Source organism: Meleagris gallopavo, chromosome 8 (assembly GCF_905368555.1).
Source record: "Meleagris gallopavo chromosome 8, MGAL_WU_HG_1.1, whole genome shotgun sequence".
Classification (NCBI taxonomy): Eukaryota; Metazoa; Chordata; class Aves; order Galliformes; family Phasianidae; genus Meleagris; species Meleagris gallopavo.
In genome coordinates, this window is record NC_139411.1 from 18,840,452 (window position 1) to 18,862,031 (window position 21,580).

The 21,580-nt window shown below is 41.0% G+C and overlaps 3 protein-coding genes across 9 annotated transcripts in view; 2 read left to right on the forward strand and 1 right to left on the reverse strand.

Annotated features, from left to right (window-relative positions):
* The window catches only part of PANK1 (pantothenate kinase 1), a 45,270-nt gene extending 45,113 nt beyond the window's left edge, over positions 1-157 (reverse strand). Inside the window, exon 1 of the mRNA XM_085229718.1 lies at positions 21-157. The gene's annotated coding sequence lies outside the window, so the exon portion shown is untranslated. The remainder of the gene's footprint in view (positions 1-20) is intronic.
* Positions 1-1,189, forward strand: LOC146543869 (uncharacterized). The gene is made up of 3 exons (XM_085229720.1): positions 1-417; positions 827-944; positions 1,062-1,189. Exons 1-3 carry the CDS (start codon positions 1-3, stop codon positions 1,115-1,117), a joined length of 591 nt encoding a protein of 196 aa, XP_085085846.1. The 3' UTR covers positions 1,118-1,189.
* Positions 989-21,580, forward strand: part of KIF20B (kinesin family member 20B) — a 27,580-nt gene continuing 6,988 nt past the window's right edge. Inside the window, exons 1-25 of one of the 7 annotated variants that reach the window (XM_085229708.1) lie at positions 989-1,668; positions 2,428-2,584; positions 3,069-3,155; positions 3,343-3,459; positions 3,654-3,792; positions 5,240-5,424; positions 6,902-6,950; positions 7,601-7,798; positions 8,136-8,271; positions 8,720-8,791; positions 9,243-9,389; positions 10,423-10,585; positions 11,424-11,678; positions 12,677-12,816; positions 13,347-13,494; positions 13,667-13,934; positions 14,440-14,501; positions 14,707-14,826; positions 15,563-15,725; positions 16,566-17,769; positions 18,228-18,366; positions 19,150-19,210; positions 19,844-19,969; positions 20,227-20,366; positions 21,219-21,374. In XM_085229708.1, coding sequence (XP_085085834.1) covers positions 2,429-2,584; positions 3,069-3,155; positions 3,343-3,459; positions 3,654-3,792; positions 5,240-5,424; positions 6,902-6,950; positions 7,601-7,798; positions 8,136-8,271; positions 8,720-8,791; positions 9,243-9,389; positions 10,423-10,585; positions 11,424-11,678; positions 12,677-12,816; positions 13,347-13,494; positions 13,667-13,934; positions 14,440-14,501; positions 14,707-14,826; positions 15,563-15,725; positions 16,566-17,769; positions 18,228-18,366; positions 19,150-19,210; positions 19,844-19,969; positions 20,227-20,366; positions 21,219-21,374 — 4,431 coding nt within the window. In that variant the 5' untranslated portion in view covers positions 989-1,668; position 2,428. Of the gene's footprint in view, positions 1,669-2,427; positions 2,585-3,068; positions 3,156-3,342; positions 3,460-3,653; positions 3,793-5,239; positions 5,425-6,901; positions 6,951-7,600; positions 7,799-8,135; positions 8,272-8,719; positions 8,792-9,242; positions 9,390-10,422; positions 10,586-11,423; positions 11,679-12,676; positions 12,817-13,346; positions 13,495-13,666; positions 13,935-14,439; positions 14,502-14,706; positions 14,827-15,562; positions 15,726-16,565; positions 17,770-18,227; positions 18,367-19,149; positions 19,211-19,843; positions 19,970-20,226; positions 20,367-21,218; positions 21,375-21,580 lie in introns of those variants that run through there. The other 6 variants (XM_085229709.1, XM_085229711.1, XM_085229710.1 and 3 more) reach the window with 6 other exon arrangements.

Here is a 21,580-nt window from a genome sequence, read left to right on the forward strand (position 1 = left end):
ATGGACGAGCACGGACTTACAGACATCCTCCTGACAGGCCTGGGGACGCGTGGTGAGAGGAGACGAGGGACCCAGGCGCTATGCCGCGCAGCGGGAGTCGCGCTGCCTCTAGGCTTTACGCGCGGTATGACAAAAAAAAAAGTCTCCGCGAGCAGCCGCGCAGCCCAACCCCATCCTGGAGCCGGGCGGCTGCCACGAGGAGCCTTCCAAGGAGTCCGCACGACCCAACCACCGCGCTCGCCCGTAGGACTACACCTCCCGTCGGGCCCTTCGCCACGGAACCTTCTGCGCCGACAGCCAATCCCCGATCGACCCCAGAATGCGTCGCGGCTCCGGGCACTGCCATTGGCTGGATTTGAAAAGAATGCGCGGCCGTTACCGGGTGCGCTCTTTGGACGGCAGTGGCGGTGCGCGCAGGTGGGCGGCGCAGGGGGATGCTCGGCACGGGCCCTGAGGGTGCGGCTGGGCAGCGCGGTGCGGGCACGGGCGACCTCCGCGGGCTGTGGGACTTAAGCGAGGGGCGGCGGCCTGTTCGGCGGGGTGCTGTGGTCTCCTCCCGTGCCACGAAGGTCCTGATGGCGGATGAAGGCTCGCCGGAGGGGGTGGGGCTCAGGGCTCCTCCAGCCCCCTCCGGCTGCCCTTGCCTCCTCCGGCAGTCCCTGGTGGCGCGGACAGGCCGATGGCAGAGCGCTCCTTCCGCGGCGGTATCCCTAAGATCTCCGCCTCCGGACGTGTCCGCAGCGCTGTCATGCCCAACGGGGGCAACCGGGCGGTCGGCATTTCCTGTTCGCAGCGTTATCGATCTGAGCGCAACTCTCACACGTAGGGCTGCGGTTCCAGCTCTGCGTGCGGCACAGCGTTTGCCTTCTGCTTCTCAAGCGAGAAATCTCAGCGCGAGAGCAGGATCCTGATAAATGCCGCTTTGCAAGCAGCGATCGCTGAACGTAAGTGAGGCGGCGGTTACGTGACGTACGGCCCCTTTGGCGGCGTCGGCCGTTTGTGGTTGCCTAGCGACGTGCGGGAGCGACCCTGCTCAGCGCGGGTCCGTTTCTTTCCCGTAGGACGGCGTTTGCTGAAGCTCGGGCGGTATTGCAGGGCGGGCTTTCCCCTGTTTTGAACAGCTGCCCGTCGTGCCTGAAAGCTGTAGGCTAGAGAGTAGAGAACGCCTCGCCCGGTACCTTCAGCGTGACTTTCGGCGATGTCTGCCTAGCCTTGTCCGACTCCGTACGTGCGTTTTGCCGGTCGGGTAGGAAGGCTGAGCTGTGCGTTGAGACATCCCGGTTTTTTGTGCTGCTCGCGGAGATCAAAACTGTGAGTGCGTGAGAGGCAGTGCTGTCAGCGAGCCAAGGGCCTGTGACCCAGCGCTGTCCCATCGGCCGCTGTAACCGCTGAAGTGTATCAAACGTTTTCTATTCCTTATTAGCACTTACGGACACTGCATGTGCACTGCCGGAGCTTGGCGTGAGGGCGCAGTGTTGTAAGGCAGCTGAATCGCTGTCCAAGCTGTAGGAAGCCGGGCAGCACCGAAGTGCTAGAGTGCTTTTTGCCGTGATAGATGAGGGATATCCTGACAAGCTATTTCAGAGTGCAGATATAGACTGCAAAGATGGCCCCTGTAGTATCACAGGAAGAAGCAGCAGGAGAATGAAGTGCAGACAAAATACACAGGTATTTTTAAGTCAGATGTACTTCCTGAGGGTTATTTTGGTGTCCTGCCATGCTGAATCAATTACGCTTTCCTTTTGTGTAGCAGATCACTGCTGAGACTGAGATACACTGAAGGAGTTAAATAGCGGATTTAAAAACCAACAGTTGTGCTCTGGCATGAGGTTTTCTGATTTTTAGTGTCCTCTCAATAGCCAAAGCTACCTGTTAGACTTCATCGTGCCTCTGAGTTCTGCTTTGTGTCAAACTGCATTGGGTTATCCTTTATAATACCAGCGATTTATTAGGTGCTACAGGGATAAGCCATTGCACTGTTTTGTTTTGATACGCTTTTATTCCAAATGGAGACTCTAACTGCAAAATGAGATGACAGGAAAGGTTATGTGGAGGGGGACTGCTTTTATTAAATGGTATCTGCGACTATTTTCATCAGCCATCATGGCTCTAGCAAGGCTGTGCTACACGCAAAAGGCTTTTTCCCGACGGGCAGCTGTGGTGCGATTTAGTCTGACAGGCAGCTCGGTACCACACGGTTTGCTCCTTGTGGTGAGATGGAGGGGAGAATAGGAAAAAGGTTACGCTTGTGGGTTTGAGATAAAGAAAGTTGAGTAGAACAGAAAAGGAAGAGGAAGCAAGAGTCAGTCCATACACACAAAGCAAACTGCAGATATCGTTTAGTCTCATATTGCCTAACTGAGGTTGGGAACTCTACGTCATGTGTTGAAAGAGCGAAGAATAACTTCTCTTTGTATTATCTTGCAGAATGGAACCAAATTCAGACGAAGATAAACTTTTCAGACCGTCCTATGTAGCTAGTGTGGAGCTACCTGAAAGAACAGGACTAGTAAACGTGGAAGATATTAAAACAAATCTCTCTGATGAGTTTAGTTCAGCTTCTTCAAGCTCAGACATGAGCCGGGTAAGAAAGCTTTAATATTAAAATGAATTGGATCTTTTAAAATAAACGTCATTCTTTTCTTGGTAAGAAGAATTAGAATCTTTAAGAGGAGGTGACAGTCATCTTTTCTGTGCTTTTAGACTGTGCGTAGACTAGACCAAGATGCATGGTGTTGCTTTGATACCTTATGAGGTGCACCACTATCAGTGGGTGAAGCTAACGTCACCTCAGAGAAGCACAGTGATGGAATACTTCTTCTTATGGTTGGCCTGAATGCAGTATATGAGTGTACTGTGGTATTATTTATTTTGAAACTCTAGGCTCTCACAAGGAAGTTTAGCAGGGGCCAAAGCACTTGTGAAAACAGAGAGTGAAATATTCCTGCTTCCCGTGTCATCAAATGAGTCTGTTACATCAGGCTGATGAAAAGAATGCTGTCTTAATGTGCTAATCATCAAACAGAGGATCTAGTCAGATTTGTAACTTCCAGCTCTTTCAATTTTAGAGGTCTAGTTTGGAGCCTAGGGGACACATACAAGTTTGCCTGCGCATTAAGCCCTTTACAGCACTGGAAAGAGCAAATGGATCGCAGGTACCACATCTACTTTATCTTAAAAAAACAAACAAAAAAAAAAAAGAAAAAAAAGAAAAGAAAAAAAGAAACTACCAGACAACAACAACAACAAAAAGCCCTTAATGTGTACTTGTTTTCTTTTCCCCATAAGGTGACCTTTTAAAACACTTCTGATGCCTGCATTACTTGTGCTTCCTTTTAATAGGGGTGTGTTTCACTTGAGGACTCAACAAGCGTTATACTGAAACCCCCTAAGAGCTCCTTGAGTCGACTGATTGAAAAAACTGCAGGACAGACGATACAGAAGTTCACCTTTTCACGAGTAAATGAATTATCTTTAAATGCTTCTAAGTTATTTGTGGAAGCAGTTGCCTGTCTTCTGTTACTTAATGTAAAGCAAACAAGTTTCTCTTAAGAGTGCTCTTTATAATTATAAACGTGTATCTGACTCCTACAAGTATGTAAGGATTGCTTAAACAAACTAAAGAGATTAACCAGCTTCTTGGTAACGTTCAGGTGTTTGGACCTGAAGCAACTCAAGAAGAATTCTTTGAAGGTACTATGAAGCAGCCAGTGCAAGACTTCCTAGAAGGATGCAATCGTCTTGTTTTTACCTATGGCATTACAAATGCTGGGAAAACCTACACATTCCAAGGTAAGAGTAGATTTTTTTTTTTTTTCCTTGAATTAGTTTCTTAAAGCAGGATTTACTTCTAGAGGAGAGAGATGTTGTGACTTCTTACCTAGTGACTCAACAGGCCTTGTGCGTTGCCTTCTTTTGAATATTAGTAGCCTTGGAAAGTCTTCTTCCATGACATATATTATTAAAGTGAGAACTGTAGTCACCCTCCGAATTTGCGTATACGTGCAGTGATAGTCCTTTGTAAGGCAGCAGGAATTTCAGAGAGATGTGTATGACTTCCTTGTCCAAGTACTCCAAATCTTAGGGGGAAGAGGAAGCTGTGAAAACAAATGTAGATCAGTATGTGAGAAGGGTGTAAGTCAGTCCACACTAGAGTAACTTTGGTTTTGGTTCCTACAATAACAGTGTGCATCTTAAATGCTGTTTTTTATTTGAAGAAAGTATGTCTGAGTTTGTTGGATTTATCGTAGGCAGAGATTAAACATTTTGAAACATTTGATCAGGCTATTTCCATCTTGTTTCAAATTTCTGGGTTTAGTAATAACAACATCATAGAAGATTGTCTTTCTTAAGATTTAATAGTACAGAAATAATACATCAGTATTCTTTTTGGCTGGAAGCAGTTGTTATTTATGTTTAAGACTGTCGTAACAAATGAAATGCTTGAGTTCACAAGAAAACAAATTCCCGTATTTCTGTTATGCACTTTTCTGTTACTGTGTATTCCCAGCGGTTCCGTATGTGATCTTGGAACTGAGTCTTTCTCATAGTATTACATTTTTAGGACTTAGCTATTAAGAATCAGCAGGGTAACATCTTTCAAAGTTCTCTTTTTATGCGGCTTCCATACAGCATTACCTAACTTCTTCTGCGGTTTGTCCTCTCTTGTGTTCATGACTGACTTTCCAAACACTTCAGAGTGCACGGTGTTTGGTGACATTGCAAAAATTAAGGCATGGAGTAGGCAAGACACGGTGGTAGTTGTGTTATCCAGGAAAAGGCAATGGAGAGAGAAGTTGAGTTCCTTGAACAATAGTTACAAGGCTCCTAGATATTTGTTTGTATGGTTTGTGGGACGAATACAGCAGTGTTGCTGTGACATCTCTCTGGTTGTACATCAGGATTATTTCAGACAGGGGAGGAAGCCTGGAAAACAATAGAAAATTTGCAAATTAGTTAAATGTGGGATTTGATTGCATTTTTTTTTTTTCCCCTTCTCTTAAGGCTAAGCTTATGCAGAATATCCCGGCTGTTTTCAAGTGATGCCCTGTAATGTCTAAGGAATGGGTTGTGTTTCAGAAACTGTCTAGTAACACTGCAAACATTGCTTCAGACTGTAACTGGCCTCTAAATTCTTTGTGTGTGCCTTGAAATTCAAATCAGTTATCTTCGTCTTCATTTATGTTTGTATGTTGTTCACGATAATAACGGGGGCTTTTCTTTCGTGTATTGCTTACAGGGACAGAAGATGATGTTGGTATTTTGCCAAGGACAATGGATATGTTGTTTAAAACCATTGGAGGAAGGCTATACACAAAAATGGATCTGAAACCTATTCGGTGGCGAGATTACATAAAACTGACTAAAGACCAAGTGAGAGAAGAAACTGCTCTTAAAAATTCATTGCTTCGTCTGACAAAAGAGGTAGGAGACTACTTCACAAAGAAACGATGAGTACATGCATCGTGAGAGAGCTCAATGCGATCCTGTCCATTGTGTAATGAGACAGGTTTGTGTGTTCACACGTAGTGAGACAGGTTTGTGTGTTCACACGTAGTGAGACAGGTTTGTGTGTTCATACGTAGTTGTTTATTCATCTTTCTGTTCCTGTCGAAAAAGAATGAAGCATCATCTTAGTGGCATGCCACTCCATACTGGAGTATTTTAGTTGTGGAGTTAGCTTGATCTTATTGATGAGTTAGTTAAGGGTGCGTCAAAGACAGGTGGCAGTCCAATTCTTTCTGAATAACTCTGAGAGCCCAGGCATGTGTTAAGTCTGGCTCCAATCTGGATCTTAAAGTGTGCCGGGGGAAAAACGACAACTGTCTTCTACATGTGCATGAACCAAATCTGTGTAAAAGTGTTCTAGGTTTAGTGAGGATGTGGAAAAAAATGCAACAAACAGCTGTATGCTGATCTTAACTCTCTAATGGAGTGGGATGAGATGTGATCATGTGATAGAGGTGCCTCCTCTAGTTTCAAGGGCCCTGTTCGTAGGTGGAATACTTGACCTTATAAACTGAGTAGCTGCAAGCTTTGCTGCCTATCCAAAGCCAGATCTGGGTGAGTGTTGTGTAGATGAAAATTTCTTGGTTAAAACTTTTTCTTCTTAAGCATACTGTGTCTGGTAGGTGAGACTCCTCATCTTCTCTTTGGTAGGTGGGAACTTCCTTCTCCTTCTGTGCTTAAAAAGAAAATAAAGCAAAACGCTTAGAATCTGAAGCCTGGGAACTGATTATACGTGTATGAGCATCATAAGTTCTGGATGTTGGGAGCCATTTTATATTATTAAGCAGTTTGGACAAAGAAAATAGTATATTTGCAAAGTTTAGAGTTAATTAGAATTGTGTAACACTTGGACAGCCTGTGTTAAAAAGCAGTAAGCTGCTTACCTACATTAAGTGATCAAGTATTCTACCTTAACTTTAGTTTCCGAGAGTTGACCTAACAAGCCATAGGATATGGAAGTCTTGAATTATGAAAATGCCCATAAGAAAAAGATTTTAGGAGTCCTAGTTTCATGAAATCAAGGGTAATATGCAGACTACAACTGGGCTGTTGAAAATCATTCTGTTAAGTAACTCTTTCCAGTTTGGGATTCTCCTCCAATTTTTCCCCCCCGTATCAGCGAGCTGAAATATGTTATAGTAAAGGAATTGTCAGGAGTGACTAGTAAGGTAAAAACAGGACTTAAAGCAGGAGTGTATGAATGCACTGAACAAATTGTAACGTATAGCCAGGATTTTGGTGTTGAAACTATGCTGTATTACTTTGGGGGAGGGCCGTATAGCTGTATTTACAAAAAAAAAAAAAAAAAAAAAAAAAAAGGGGGGGGACTGGTGGTGGTGTATTGGTGCTGTACTTCAATAATAAATCCTAAAGTCTCTCTTTTCTTTTGTAGGTAGAGCATCTCAATAGCACTAACAGCAAAGCACCGGCTGATTCTAAGGGTATGTTTTGTATTAAACAATACAGAAGCTTTTCTAACTGCTAAGGTCAAGAACTGACTTTTGGCTAATGTTAATAAGAAAAGGATTATTTGGCTTTTATTTGTGATGGATTGGAATAGTGGTCAGGACATCCGGGCAGAAAACAGAAGGGATGCAATGGTTAGGAGACTACTTGGACATCTAGGATAAGCTGGTGTTATGCATGAGGTGTAAGTAAAATGAAGAGAAAGAGTATGGCTTGTGATAAGTTCCCTAGTGATATTCTGACAGGCTTTTAGGGCACTTAAGAACTACCTAAATACTAAGTTTCCCTAAAAAGTCAGAGCGAGGCGTCCTTACCAGTTCAATTCTCTATATTGTAAAGCCTTTGAAGAGTTCAGAATATTTCTAACCCAACTGGACGTGTTAGATTAGGTTTTGGAAGTGAAAAAGCCAGCTCTAAAGTAGATGTGTCTTTGCAAAGGTGTACGGCAAGCATATGACTTCTAGATGCTCTGTGTGTGTATGGGAGGTGGGGGACGTCCGTGGTTCTTGTCCGGGAAAAGTTTTCTGTAATCAACAGGGCTGCTGTAATCTTAGTTGCTAGTTATTCTTAAATGCAATTAGTTTTGCTGTCTCTAGGTTGACTTGTAATATTTTGTACTTTGCAGATGTAGGAAATCTCTCCAAAGGATTAGAAGAATCTAGCGGATTATCTCTAGATAATTTCTCAAAGTTCTCTGTTTGGGTTTCATTTTTTGAGATTTACAATGAATGTTTTTATGATTTACTGGCTCCTATGTCAGATGACAAGAAAAAAAAGACCCTTCGCCTTGCTCCAGACATCAAGGGATATTCTTACGTAAAAGGTAACTGGAACGCTTTGCAAACTGCCAAGCTTGTCATGGAAAAGTGTTATTTCTGTAATAATGTTTCTTCCGAGATAGAAAACTCTTAAATGTGTTCAGTTTAGCTCTAGAAATGTCTGCTTGAATGCAGAGGCGTACTATATCTTGCCCTTTTCCACGGGAGGAAGAATCTTAGTCTCAGCATCTCTCATCAGCTTATCGCGTGTGTGAAGCAGACTTCATAAAATATTCTATTGTGTTGACTAAATGTATTATTCTTTGTTTGTATACATCATTTCTTGTTTGCTTTTCCTTTTGCTAAGGAAGCTCACAAAATCACTTTTCCTTCTTCTGAAAGGTCTGCAGTGGGTTCAGGTCTCTGATTCTAAAGAAGCTTTTAGACTTTTTAAACTGGGACAGAAACACCGGAGTTTTGCAAGCACAAAGCTAAATACTTGCTCCAGCCGAAGGTGGGAGACTTTGACTGACGCTGGGTATGAGATAGTGTGGGGAAGAGGGATAAATTAAAATATTGCCTATGGCTTTTGTAGGGCAGAAGGCTTTAAAAAGGCTTGATATCGAGTGTTGCATTTGATATCCTGTGACAGTATGTGATTCTAGTGCTTGAAACAGGGGGGATTAGTCCTTCAAGCAGATAAGCGTGTACAAAAGCCAATTGTTTTATCAAAAACTCAGCAGAATAAGTAAGCCTTCTTCCGTCTAAGTACTGGTGGTTTGGGGGAGGGAAGAAAAGCAAAATAAGCCAAAAAACATGTCTCTTTAAAAGGCTTAATGCATCTAGTAGAACTGTGAAGTTAATTGAATCTCAAGTAGATCCAGCAGCGTTTTGAATAGACGTTGTAGATTTAAAAATATATATGTATTTCTGTCTATTGATCTTGCTTCATTTCTCCTTACTGATTTTTAAATTTCTCCTTTCAGCCACAGTATATTTACAATCAAGTTACTAAAAATTGAAGACCTTGAAATGCCACGAGTGACACGAGTCAATGAGTAAGTTCAGAGCAGAGTTCCCATCTTCTTTTGGGGTGAAATTGCCAGTTGTTTTCAGTGTTGGTGTATTCATACTAGGCTACGTACACATGTTCCCTGATTGAGCCTCCTGTAGGAGTGGTGGTTCCCCATTTCCTATCGTCGTGCAGTACTAAACCATCAAGTTGCAGTGCTGTTGAGTATCTTGTACCCTCTGTTCAGCACAATGTTCCTCTATCCTGCTCCACTCAACTTCTGAACTAATGTAAGTCCTCAGAAAGAAGCGTATGGCAGAAAAATGGAAGCTTTGTTGAAGAAGCGTTTGGCAGGAAGTAGTGTGCAACTTCACTAGGAAAGCAACATGGGAGGGTTCAAGAAATTCTTCCTTTGGGAAGAGTGGTTGTGTTAGAAACGAAAATAATCAGTGCACGTTGCAAGGCAAGCAAACTTAATTTCCCTTGTCTGCCTTCAGATTATCGCTGTGTGATCTTGCTGGTTCAGAAAGGTATACCAAGACGCGCAATGAAGGTGATAGACTGAAAGAGAGTGGAAATATCAATACGTCTCTCCTGACTCTAAGCAAGTGTATTAGTGCACTCAAGATCAGTCAGCAGTCAAAGTAAGTCCTTGTACAAACTGTAACCCAGTTGTGGATTTCAGGTATTGTGTACAACGTTTAAACTGTTGTTTAAAATGCAGAGTACAAAACTAAGGCATGAGTGAAAACTATACGTAGACTTCTGCAGTTGTGTGAAGCCTTGTCGATCTAACAGCGTGGTCTATAAACTTGCCTGCTTTGTTTATTTTTTATTTTTGATTTTTTTAAGTAAACCTTTCAAGTTCTAAATCTTTGAACGTGTTATCGTAGACTTAAGCAACTTAACATTGTTTCTTCTGGCCTTGCCTTCACAGAGAAATCCTGGGATAAGTAATACAATTTCTCTTTGCTATTTTCACTGTAAATGAGTGAGATTTTAGACCTTTTCCTGCTTTGTGAATTAATTGCATTTATTATTTAGTTCTGCAGTGACAGTTTTCCTCAGGGATATTGCTGTGCTTTGTCCTAGCCAATAAAAAATGGTCAGATTTTTTTTTTTCTTCTGAGTCTTGAAGTAACTTCATCGTTCCTTCTGATCTAGCTAACAAAATGCAGACAGAAGAAAAGCCTACCTGCTACTTTTGCCTGCAGTTGGGCTCTAAATGAGTGCAGACAGAACTTTCTGTATTTTAAACAGATGTAGTATTTATTTACAGTCACGGCCGGATGGAACTGCTCAGGAGCAGCTTTCTCTGTAGATTCTCATTTGAAAATGTCCTTTCTATCCCAAAGATTAAGTGTGCTCTGTGCTTGGGAAATGCTTAGGCTGTATGTTGAACGTACTTTTTGTTTTAAATATTCTCGTGGGTTGCCCAAGAAGATAATGGCTGATAATGGCTGCGTAGTAGCTGGAACAACCATACAAGCTTTCTGCAAACTAGGGAAAAAATAAAATAAAATAAAATTAAATTAAATTAAAAACAACCCACAACTCAAAATGATTTGAAGACTACTGCAGTTGTTAATATGTTGTCTTCCACTTGGATAGCTCTTCCACTGAATTGAAGTCGTTATCTTCTGGTAATGGGATTTGCTGTGGTTTTTGTCTCCAAAGGGTGCAGCAGCACATACCGTTTCGGGAGAGTAAGTTGACGCACTTTCTTCAGGGATTCTTCAGTGGAAAAGGGAAGATACACATGTTAGTAAACATCAGCCAGTGTGCTTCAGCCTGTGATGAAACATTCAATGTGCTAAGGTTCTCAGCTATTGCACAAAAAGTGAGTGTGTTGTAGTCTCTCCTGGGGTCATTGTGTTTCTTTGGGGTGTGAGGGCGGAAGCATCTTATTCGTAAAAGGTATTCAGCCTAACAAGAAGCAACTTGTTATATCGGGAGGAAATTCTCCACTGTTAGTTTTCCTCTCTTCTCAAAATATGATCCCACCCAGGAAAGCAAATCCAGCTACCCCATACGTATTGCAATTTTGAATCTTGTTCAGGTCAAGCACTGACAATGTAAGTGGAGCAGCAAAGAGTTGGAAAGGCTGTGTTGTGGCCGTAAGAGGCTTCAGTGGGAAAGCGGAAGTTCATCAGAATGGGTAGGAATGAGTGCCATGATATAACGCTGAAGAAGTTAAACTGTCAGATCAGTGCTACAGTCTTGATGGAAGTGTTTGAAGTGTTGGGAGTTTGTGTCTGAAGCATGACTGATGGATGTGTGCCCTTGGATTGTGGCCGTATCTAAGGAGGTTAAGTGTGAAAGTAGAAGGAGCAGCCTATGAGGGTGATGCGGCTGTGCAAGACAAAGACCTGAAAAGGTGATGTTCAATTGCATTGAATGCAACTGGAAACTGGAAGCAAAAGCAGAAACCTGTGGCTACGTGGCGTGGCAGTTCCTGTACGCTGTTTGGCTAGTGATAGTCTTGAGATTAAGAGGAGGATTGGAGTCGGCAGTAACTCCTTTCTACTTTCTTGAAAACTGGTTGAAGTAGTGACCAAACAAAGCCTAGGCCAAGGGAGTAGTAAGCTCCGGAGAGGAAATGACAGCAGGTCTCTCTTGGAAGTTCTAGTCAAGGCTGAAGGAATGCTGATGGCTTTGTTCTTTTATTTCCTGGGTAGGTTATAGTTTCGGATGCATCTGTTCCTCCTCGTGATGAGTCATTTGGCCAGAACTCAGCAAGTGGGTCATCAATGCCTTGTTGCTCTAAAATGACCATCCCAAGGAGAAGCGCTGGTTTTCTGTGGGACCGAACCCTAGAAGATGTAGTGGAAGATGATGACTATGAGATGGAGCAAGAACATAATAAGTCAGGAGAAGAAACAGTGCTGAAATACGAAGAAAATGAAGTCCTGATAGGAAAAGAAGAATATTCAGTAAGTGCCCGGACTGCTTTAAGAATTAGTGCATCCCTGAGGCTTATAACAACATCCCTCTTTTCTTCCATCTCCCTCCTCTTCCTTCTGAGCACCCTTTCTGTCCATCAAATCAGTGTTAAGAACTAAGTGGAATGACTCTGACTTACTGTCCAGTGTGGGAAGGCTGTGTGAAATGTGTACAAATTGAAATAGAGCAATGAGACATGCAGACGTGTTTTTATCTTCTCGTGGTAACCAGTGGTCAGTACATAGCAAGGATGCAGATGTTTTATTCCAATTAGGACCTTGCTTCTTTTAAAATTTATTTCTAGATAGGGCAAAGAGGCGGGAACAGAAGGCTAGAGAATATTTTGTTAGCATTTAATTAGTGTTATCTCTCCCACCACTGTATAGGAACTGCTGAATCACAGCCTGAACCTTTGATTGATCACCTGAGGCGAGCAGTGACTCAGCCACGGGAGCACAGGTGAAGGCAATTCACCTGTGCTGCTGGAAGGAGTGGAGCCTGGCTCCACCTCTCCTAGACCCATTTAAGAGCTGACTGCCAGTGGGGGAGGATCTGTTCTGGAGATCCTCTCCACTGGTGTTTCCCAAGCGAGCCCAGGATATGGGTGAGCGTACCTATTTTTTCTGTTCCTTGCTGTAGTGTGAGAACTGCGTTGCCACGCTCTCTTTTATACGATAACATCTATATATTCATTAATTGTACACACCACCCTAAAAAATAAATAAATAAATAAAATGGGCATCTGCAAATTAACAGCTGAATCCAATATAAATTATCTGCTTTAGATTTCCTGGCAAACATCTTCCCTGAGCAAGCTTGTAAACTGTTGAGCTAGGACCAAACGAAGACTCCAATCTAATTGTGAAGGCTTCTGTTTATGAAGAAGTTAATAAAAGAAGTGGGAGTCATTTTCAAATAGAGTGAAGGGAGAAAACTCAGTTCTAGGGAGGTCACTGCTATGAAAAACTTAATAGTGCTGTTATCTTAGGCACTGCTGAATCTTGTAGAAGACCTGAAGAACAAACTTATTGCTGAGAAGAAGGACAAGTTACTGCTGGAACTGAAAATTCGTGATGAAGTGGCCCAAGAATTTACCCGATATTTTGCTGAGCAGGAAACGGAGTTCAAGTAAGTTAGCTTTCAATGTTCTTAAAGTTACTGGTTGGAAAAGAAAGGTGAGGGTATGTTCCCGTGTTGCTGAGAGTTGGTTTGGAGGAAAGAATAGTCTACTATTCTGCTGGAGTTGCTCTTTTATTCTTACTTGGTCTCTGTTAAGAAATCAGTTTCTACTTGGACTGTGAATTTTGGGAGAAATACAGTGTAGGAAAGGCTTTGATTGGAGGCTGAGGAGAGGTGGGTATCTTTAGTTACTGCTCTCTTAGTGGCAAACAGAATTTTTGTGGCTTGAGGAGCTCAGAAAGAAGTCTCCTAGTAAACATTTGCATCTGTTGTCATCTGCTGCTGCTCTCCCTCACCTCCATCAGATCTTGGGGAGTGGGGAAATACATTTCTGTGTCAGCGTAGCAGTAATATTCTGTGTATTATTCTGTGGTGCCAAAATAGAGAAACATCTTTGTTTACAAGAAACTGCGCTAATAACGTAGCGGTTGAGATGGGTTGGCTTTTAGCTGAGGTATGTTTTCTCTTTTGCTCTACAGAGAACGCCTTTCCCATGAACGGGAACGGCTTGAAGAAAATTCTGAAAAGCGCCTTGAAATTTTCAAGGAACTTGTAAGTGGTTATGCTAACAACCCAGAGGAAGAGAGATTAAGCAATCTGCCTTGCAGCGAACAAGCTGAACCCCTGGTATTTTTTCATTTTTGCTTGTTCTTAAATATTTTCCTATATTCCTGAAGCTGGAATTAAAAGCTTTTTATATGGTTGACTTCACAGTGGCTATCCAAACTATCTGTAGAAATAACAACTGTTGCATAGTTAGCTATTCACCACCTGTAACTGACAATAAATTATGTTTCAGGGTGGAGAACATAGCGCGGTGCCTGACACCTGTGTTGATCTTGAGAGCATTCTTGATTCTCTGCAGAATGATGTCGTGGATATTAAAAAGCAAGCTGAGGCAGCACATAGCTACATTGCATCCCTAGAGGATCCGCAGGAAGCTATTGGTCGGCTTGAGAAGCAGCTGGAAAAAACTAGCTTTGAACTAATGAAGACCAAAGAAGAGCTGACAGAGAAAAACACCAAACTGCTGAAAACTGAGGAAGAGCTGAGACAGAAGAACAAAGGTGAGTTGTGTGATGTGACGGGTAGAAGAAAGAAACAGTTCACTAATCTGAAGTAGAAATAACCAGTTTGAGCTGGAAGTAGAGGAGATGTTCTACGTTTGGAACCGTTGGCTGTATCAAATATAAAGCCTGTATGTAATATAACATGATCGTTTGCTCTGTGCTTGTATTCAGGTTGAACAATTGCACAGTTCTTCGTTATTTTTTTTTTTTCCCCTTTAAGCTGCAGCTAGCAGGTTGAAGCTTTCAGGAGTATGGGGTTAAATGTCTCTATGTTGATTTTGCTGTTACATTGCAATCCCTTCTCTTCTTTACATCTTGCCGATGCAAGCTTTTCATTCCTACAAATACAGACAACTTTTGAAACACTTCCTATAAGTGCAGGCCTCGTGCAAATGCATTAATTTCTTCAAATCTACTCCAACATCAGAATATCTGGGAAAATGGATTACTTAATAAACTACCTATTGGTACTTACTAATGCAAGTTTTTCTGTGTGTTGCAGACTTTGAAATGCAGGTGATTAAATTGGATGAGTCTGTTGAGCAACTTAGAGAAGCAACCGAGGTAACTTTATCAAGAAAGTCCTGTGTAAGATTATTTGCTTAAATCCAAGTAGTGGCAGCTTAAAATGCTATTCCAGTAGGCTCCAGTAGTAGCTTTCTTACCAAGCTTAGCTAAAAGTGAGCTTGCTTTTGAAATGCATTGTGTACTTCAGCTACTTAACACTACATTAGAAGCTGATGACTGAACTATGTTTTTTATTTCCAAGAGGATGAATGTGCAAAACGAAAGGATTCAAGTGCTAACAGACATCGTGGTGCAGAAAGATGCCATTATTACTAACCTACAAGACTTAAGATCTCAGTTAGAAGAACAAGTAAAAGACTATGTGAGTTTTTCACATCTCGGTATCTTTACAGCAAAAATTCCCATCCCTAACCCTATGCTTGTAATCAATTCACTTCTGTATAACTGATTTTCTGTATGTATCTGGTATTGTTTGAAACTGTAAACCATTCAAATTAATTTGAAGATAGTTGTTGTTAATACAAGCAACAAAAATATGAGTGTGTTCCACCAACTGCTACCTCACACTCCTACATCAAAGGAAGAGCAGCAGTACAAGTATATTGAGCAGAGTTTCAAGTATGAGTGGATGGCCAGGATATGTCCATGTTCTATGCAGTTAATAAAACTCTCCTGACTAATGTACTGCAAGCAACTGAATTTGTGAAGACTAGCTTGGCTATGTGTGTGTGCCTGCCACTTCTAGTAGCCTTTCTTCATTATCTACCTTGATTTGTGGTAGCCTGAAGTAGCTCTGAAAACGTTTACAGCTAATTCTGTCACTCTGGTAAACTCCTCTTGATTGTATGCAAGTCTTTTGTTTTGTAACCTGCTAGGCTCTTGCTCTCCCTTGTATAGTGTCCCGAGTATTGTGCCTGTCGTTATCTGAAGGTGTACCTGTTCTTGCTGTTACTGAGATTTGTAACTGGCATCTTTAGGGTCACTGGATAAACGTTGTAGCTGTGTAGTTTTGTGAAAATATTTGCCTACAGAAGATTACTGTGACTTCAGTGGTCCTTTTGTTAAGCTTCAATGTAACTGATCTTATATCAATACAGGAAAAGACTATCACTACCGTTAAAACAAAACTGGCAGAAGAGAACTCTAATAAAGCAACTGAAAGCAGCCAATTGAAGGAACGTGGGGAAAGTGAGTTGGGAGTGGGCAGAAAGCGCTGTTTTGAAGATAAGCCTACTGTGGAAGAGCCACCTCCAAAGAAAGGTACAGTTTCTTCCATCGCTGAACAAGGTGTCTTCCAAAAAACCAAATTGATTCCTATTCCGGAATGGAAGCAAAAGGTGGTGAAGCACATATCTTATGGTACGAGGAGAAAATCCCGTGTTATTCTGTAAATAGAAGTAACTGTTATGTAAATATCCCTTTTGCAGAAGGTCCTATGCTGTTCATTTTTGAATGCTTAAAATAAAAGCTTTTTGCGCTGTTTATTTCCTTTTTGCTGCTCTTTCCTCATCTGCTGATGCACTTGCAGATTAGGTAATAGTTTTAAAGCAGTTTCTTTAGGATTATTTCAACTGCTGCTGTTGCTGGTCTTCTGGGAGAGTAGCATCAGCTGTTCAAGCGCTTGGCTTCGTGTTTTTTGTTTGTTTTTTTTTTTTCTGAAGCAAGCATCAAAATTGGTGATGATCCGCTAATTGCTCACTCTTGTGAAACAGTGCTTCATTGTATGCGTTCTGGTGCTGTGAACGCACCCATACCGGACTGATCAAGGTGACACAGCTGGCAAAGGAAGAAAGATTTCCGTTTGAATAGCATTAGCTCTTTTTAAATCCATAGACAACACATTTTGCACAACTCTTGTGTTTACACTTCCAGTCCTCTTGCTTTGTTTCCTCTGAATTTCACTAGGCATGCAAGTTGTTTATTTTTTTTCTTTAACAAAAAGGTACTGTTTCTTTTGTCTATTTAGTCAAAGTACTGATCAAGAATACTGAGCTGTATGGGCAGGATTTGTGCAAAACGGTTTTGATAAAGTCTGAGGCATTTAATCAACGAGAGCTACATTCCTTTTCTTGATTTGGTATTTTGTATTTTTTTTTCCAGTTGTTGTGAAGGAGAGAAAGAAAAAGAGCACTTTAGAGCAAAAGAGAATTGAACACGTGAAGCAGAAGTGCTCAGTGTACCATATGGAAGTGCTAGCACTGAGGGAAAGAACTGAAGCCTTGGAACGTCACTTAGCTGTGCTTGAAGAACATTGCAGAAGAGAAAAAAATAAAAAAGAAGTTTTCAGTAAGCAGGTAACAAGCCTGCGTATTAAGCTCTCTTTTTCTGAAGAAACAGCTGCTGACCTCTGTGAACAAATTCAGCAGTGTCAAGCTGAGTATCGGGAAATTGCTTCTGAACTGGATGAACAGAGATCTGTAAATATGGGGCTAGAAGAAAGAAATGTTCAACTAAAAAACGCCATAGAAGTTGCCAAACAAAATATAATTGATAAAGTGTCACAAGTAAAAGCAGTGCAGACCAAAGTAGCTGAGTTATACAAACGTCACTTAGAGTCCTACGCCATTGGTAATGACTTAGTCAATGTAAAGGATTCCTCAGGCTCTGAGGAAGATGAACCGGAGGGATCTCAAATTACTTCTGCATGCATTCAGTCACAGACTTCTTCAGTATCAGATCTTGCACAGGACCGCTCCTTTTACTGCGGTCTTGAAAGGATTTGGGAAGTATGCAAAAGTATTATCGATGTTTCCTCACAAAAAAGTCAGCGGATCGAAGCACTGCTTCAAGATGTTGAAAGCCTAAAGAAGGGACTGAAAGATGCTGAAAACTCGAATAATCAACTTGAAATGAAGCTAAGTGAGGTTACAAATCCAGACAGTCAGAAAGAAGATCTCATGAATCGGTTACAAGAGCAAATGGAAAAGAAAACTCGGGACTTTGAAAAAAGGGCTGCAGAAGATCATAGAGTAATTGCACAATTTGAGGAGGAAGTGGCCAACTGTGAGGTAAAAATAAGAGAGCTTGAATGTCTCCTGGAAGCTTTCAGAGCAAAGGAAGACAGCGTGGCAAAACTCAAAGAGATACTTAAGGAAAAGGAATCTATCATTGTAAATCTAGAAACAGTTACGGCAGCTCTGCAGGAGAAGTCTGCTAATGCGGACAAAAAGGTTGAAGAGCTAAGTAACGAAGAAGCAAATCTGATGGAAGAAGTTACGCAGCTGAAAAACAGCTTGAAGCAGATGAAACACTCTCTTCGGGAAAAGGAAAAGAGTGAAAAGGAGCAAATGCAAACTATAGAATCGTAAGTAACTCCCAAGATAACTTACAGCCCTTTGGGAATGAGCTAGAGTTAAAACTAGTTCTTGTGAACATCCCCTTGACTTAATGCTTTTGCACGTTTATCAATAGCCAAGCTACTACTTTAGGATGCTTTGGTACGCTACTTGAGTTCACTACTTTGTGTACTTGAGTACGCTACTTTGAGCTCCTCAAAACGGGAGCGTGCAAGGAAGCAAAGAATAATGTGGGGATTTTGTTGTACGTCCCTCAGAATAGAATCTGAAGTATTTGTTGCTTCAGAATCTGATTATGAGAAGCAAGCTGAAATTTGAAAATAATTGTTTAAATCTTGTCACTGGTCTAGATAGATCTAAGATTCTATTTACAAACAGAAACCAGCAGCCAGGGCCTGGATTAAGCCAGAAGTGCTGTTTTCATGAGATGTGTACAGTAATGTTCTCTCTTTATTTTTAACATAAGGCTAAAAAAGGGTCTTGCTGAGAGCTCTGTCCTTGTGCTGAATTTGAAAAAAGATTTGCAGAGGAAAGAAGAAGAGTATGCAGACTTAAAAGACAAACTTCCTGATGCCAAGAAACAAATTCTGCAAGTACAAAGCGAGGTTTGTAGTCAAGTGAGATATTTCTTCTAGAAGCTTATGCTTGGCTTTCTGTTGTTACAACTTGGTTGCTCAAACCTTACCTATGAAGCTTAAAAATGTTTCACGCTGGTGGGGCAAGCAGCAACGCTTAGTTGATGCTGCCGTTGAAGCTGTAGAGGAGACCAGAAGTCAAGATATGGTTTCACATAGATAACGAACAGAGGAAAGTAAACTTTGTTGTAGTCTTGAATAAAGGTGAAAAGAATGGCTGATCCGCTTCTGGAGGGGGACTTGATATGATCTCTGTAGTAACAGTGGCCTTGCGTTTGGTAGTTGTGGTAACTCCAAAACCTCAAACCTAAGTCTTGTGAAAAGTGCTGATAACTGGGAAGAAAAATGGTATTTACCTGAAGAGAAATAGACTGATTTCCACAGGCTCTTTAATATAAGGTATATATATATTTTTCTTTATTTTCATCTTCAGTGATGTTATTGCTTAACGTATAGTTATTAAGCAGGAAGATATCCTACAACCTATTTTACTGGAACTTTTTTTTTTTTTTTTAAATGAGTGATGCGAGTTTTCCAAGCAACAGGAAAAAGCTTACAGAAATTGGGGTAAAATGAAAGTAGCCAACTGAAATTAGTGGTAGACCGTGAAAGGTGTTGAAATGTTTTACCTCAAACCTTTTTTATCAGCTTGAATGCTTATTTATACTTTATGAAAAACTGCCTAATTTTAGGCTGTCTTAAAAATTCTGCTTGTTTCTACCGTGTACACTTTTCTTCCAACATGAAATATAGGAGCTGTTGAGTACTGTGAAGTTGGAAGAAGTCTCCAGACAATATGAGAAAATACGTGAAGGTCAGCCATTATTTTTCCGTGTGTGTGTGTGTGTGTGTGTGTGTGTGTGTGTGTGTGTAACATCCATGTCAATGTTGTCACATTGCTAATGACTTTGGTGAGCCTTACACCATTGTATATTTTAAAAAATGATTTGAGAATGGATGTTGAAAAGTTAAGCACTGTTATTAATGATATTGTATGACTATTACCAAGTAAACTTGAAAGTAAAGCAACAGATCTGGAAGAAGAGAAGTCTCCAAGAGAGTGTAGATTTACTGTGCTTTTTAAAGTCTGCTGCTTATGTGCTGTTTTAGTTGACCTTTTGAAGAAAAGTCAACCACTGAAATGTCAAGGTCTACAATAACAGATTCTGTAGGCTGGATGAACTTAGAGCAGTTCAACTACAGTTATTTTCTCATGTAATAAACTCCATATTCGGATTGTCCCCAGCACTAGGATTCTCACCTAAAGCAAGTTGGTAAGACTCACTTAAGAACTCTGTATGTATTTGTATTTAATATTTCAATGGAGATGCTCTATGGCTTTCAAGAGAGCCCCTTTTGGTCATGGGGTTACCTGGACTTGAAAACTCTTTGGGACAGAATAACAGGAACTCATAGGAAGTTCATCTGTAAATTTTCAAACCTCCAGATCTGTGTGCGAAAGAAAAAATAATTGAAGTTATGCGCATGACGTTAGAAGAACAAGAGGAGACTCAGCTTGAACAAGATCGAGCGCTTGAAGCTCAATTTGAAGAGAATGAAAGATTAGCTTCAGGTAATCTTTCAGTGGAAAGGGAGCAGGGATGCATAAGTGCTGTAGATGTATTGTGATAGCCACTTCCATTTTCATTTGGCTTAGGCATTAATGTTCCAAAGTAAACAACAAATTTCTACTTGCTAAAGGCTTCTGTTATTTCTTTGTGTCGATAGCAGGTAAAACTTAAGTGGCTTTAGTAGAAAGTCATTAATGTGGTGTTTCAAATATACATTTGAAACGATACGATGTCTAACCTCTTTTTGTGTATTGAGTAGAACTGGAGACATGGAAACAGAGATGCAGAGTACTGCAGAACCGGAGCAATAGTGACCAGCAGCAAAAGGACAGGGAAAGGGAAGAGGCAAAAGTGAATGAAAACAATAGAGAATTAATAAAGCTGCAAAAAGAGCTGCAGGTAACTTAACTTTAAAGTTGTAACTTAGGAGACGACTTATAATGTGATAAAGTGAACTGTTATATTGATGAAGAAAACTTCCTGTAAAACCTGCAGTGCAGTGTGCAATAGACTAGACCAGGTACAGCTAGGAATACTAACTCAAAGCAAATTATAACTTAAGATATATTTGTCAAACCTTTTTCCTATTAGATGCTTGGGCAACTCATATAAGCTATCAAAGTCACCACCTAACTTTATCGCTGGGAAGCCTGTTTTGTTGTGCTGAGGGTCTAATTGTAATTTCCTTCGTTAACAGAATTTTTTTTTTTCCGAGCTCTATGCTTTTCAGATGCTCTATGCTAAATATGAGTGTGTCTGAGAGTAAGTTTGATTGTGATAGAATAGGAAAGGAGACAAAGTTGTTGTGGATTGGAGTGCCGTTCTTGAGTACTCATTGACTATTCCCACAGCGTAATTTGTGTTATGTTTCTTTGTCTTTCAACCCTAAGGGAGGTGCAAGTTTTCTTGCACCTGCAAGGCAGCATAAAATATTAGACACTTTTAAGTTAATATAGTTTTTCATACAAGGACTTTGATGTAAGTTCTATAATGCTTGTGAGAACATTTATGAAGAAAAAAAAAAAAGTTCTATGGAGTCCCTCCGATCTGAATAAGAAATACTGAAAATTATTATTTTTAAATGGAAAAGGACTGATGAGTATCCAGTACCTGCATTTGGGAATATTCTGTAGTAAAAACTGGTAATGTTTCTGTGATCTTGTAGAAACAAGTCTATGTAATGATGACCTGGCTTTTAAGACTTTTATTCCTTAATCACTTTGTATTTCATTTCTGGTTTCTTTGAAAAAGGAACGTGAGGCCAAGTATCAAAGTGATAGAAAAAAGTGGCAGGAGGAAAAAGAAGGACTCCTAGATCAGGTAAAAGAAGCTGAGAATCTTCGCAACAGAGAAATGAAGAAATTTGCTGAGGACCGGCAACGTCATGGAAAGCAACAGGCAGAAATTGTAAGTGACGAGGTCTTGGCAGAGTCATCCAGTGTCTGTAGTTTGGAGACAACTTCATGCCAAGTCCTAACAGTATGGGCACGTAAGAGTAGATTGTCCAAGTCCCCTTGAAAAGGAAGGAATAGAAGGGTCACAAAAAGACAAAGCTTTCCTGAGTACGTAATTAAATGTAGCGTTTGTGGGACTTAAATAAGAAAACTACAGTT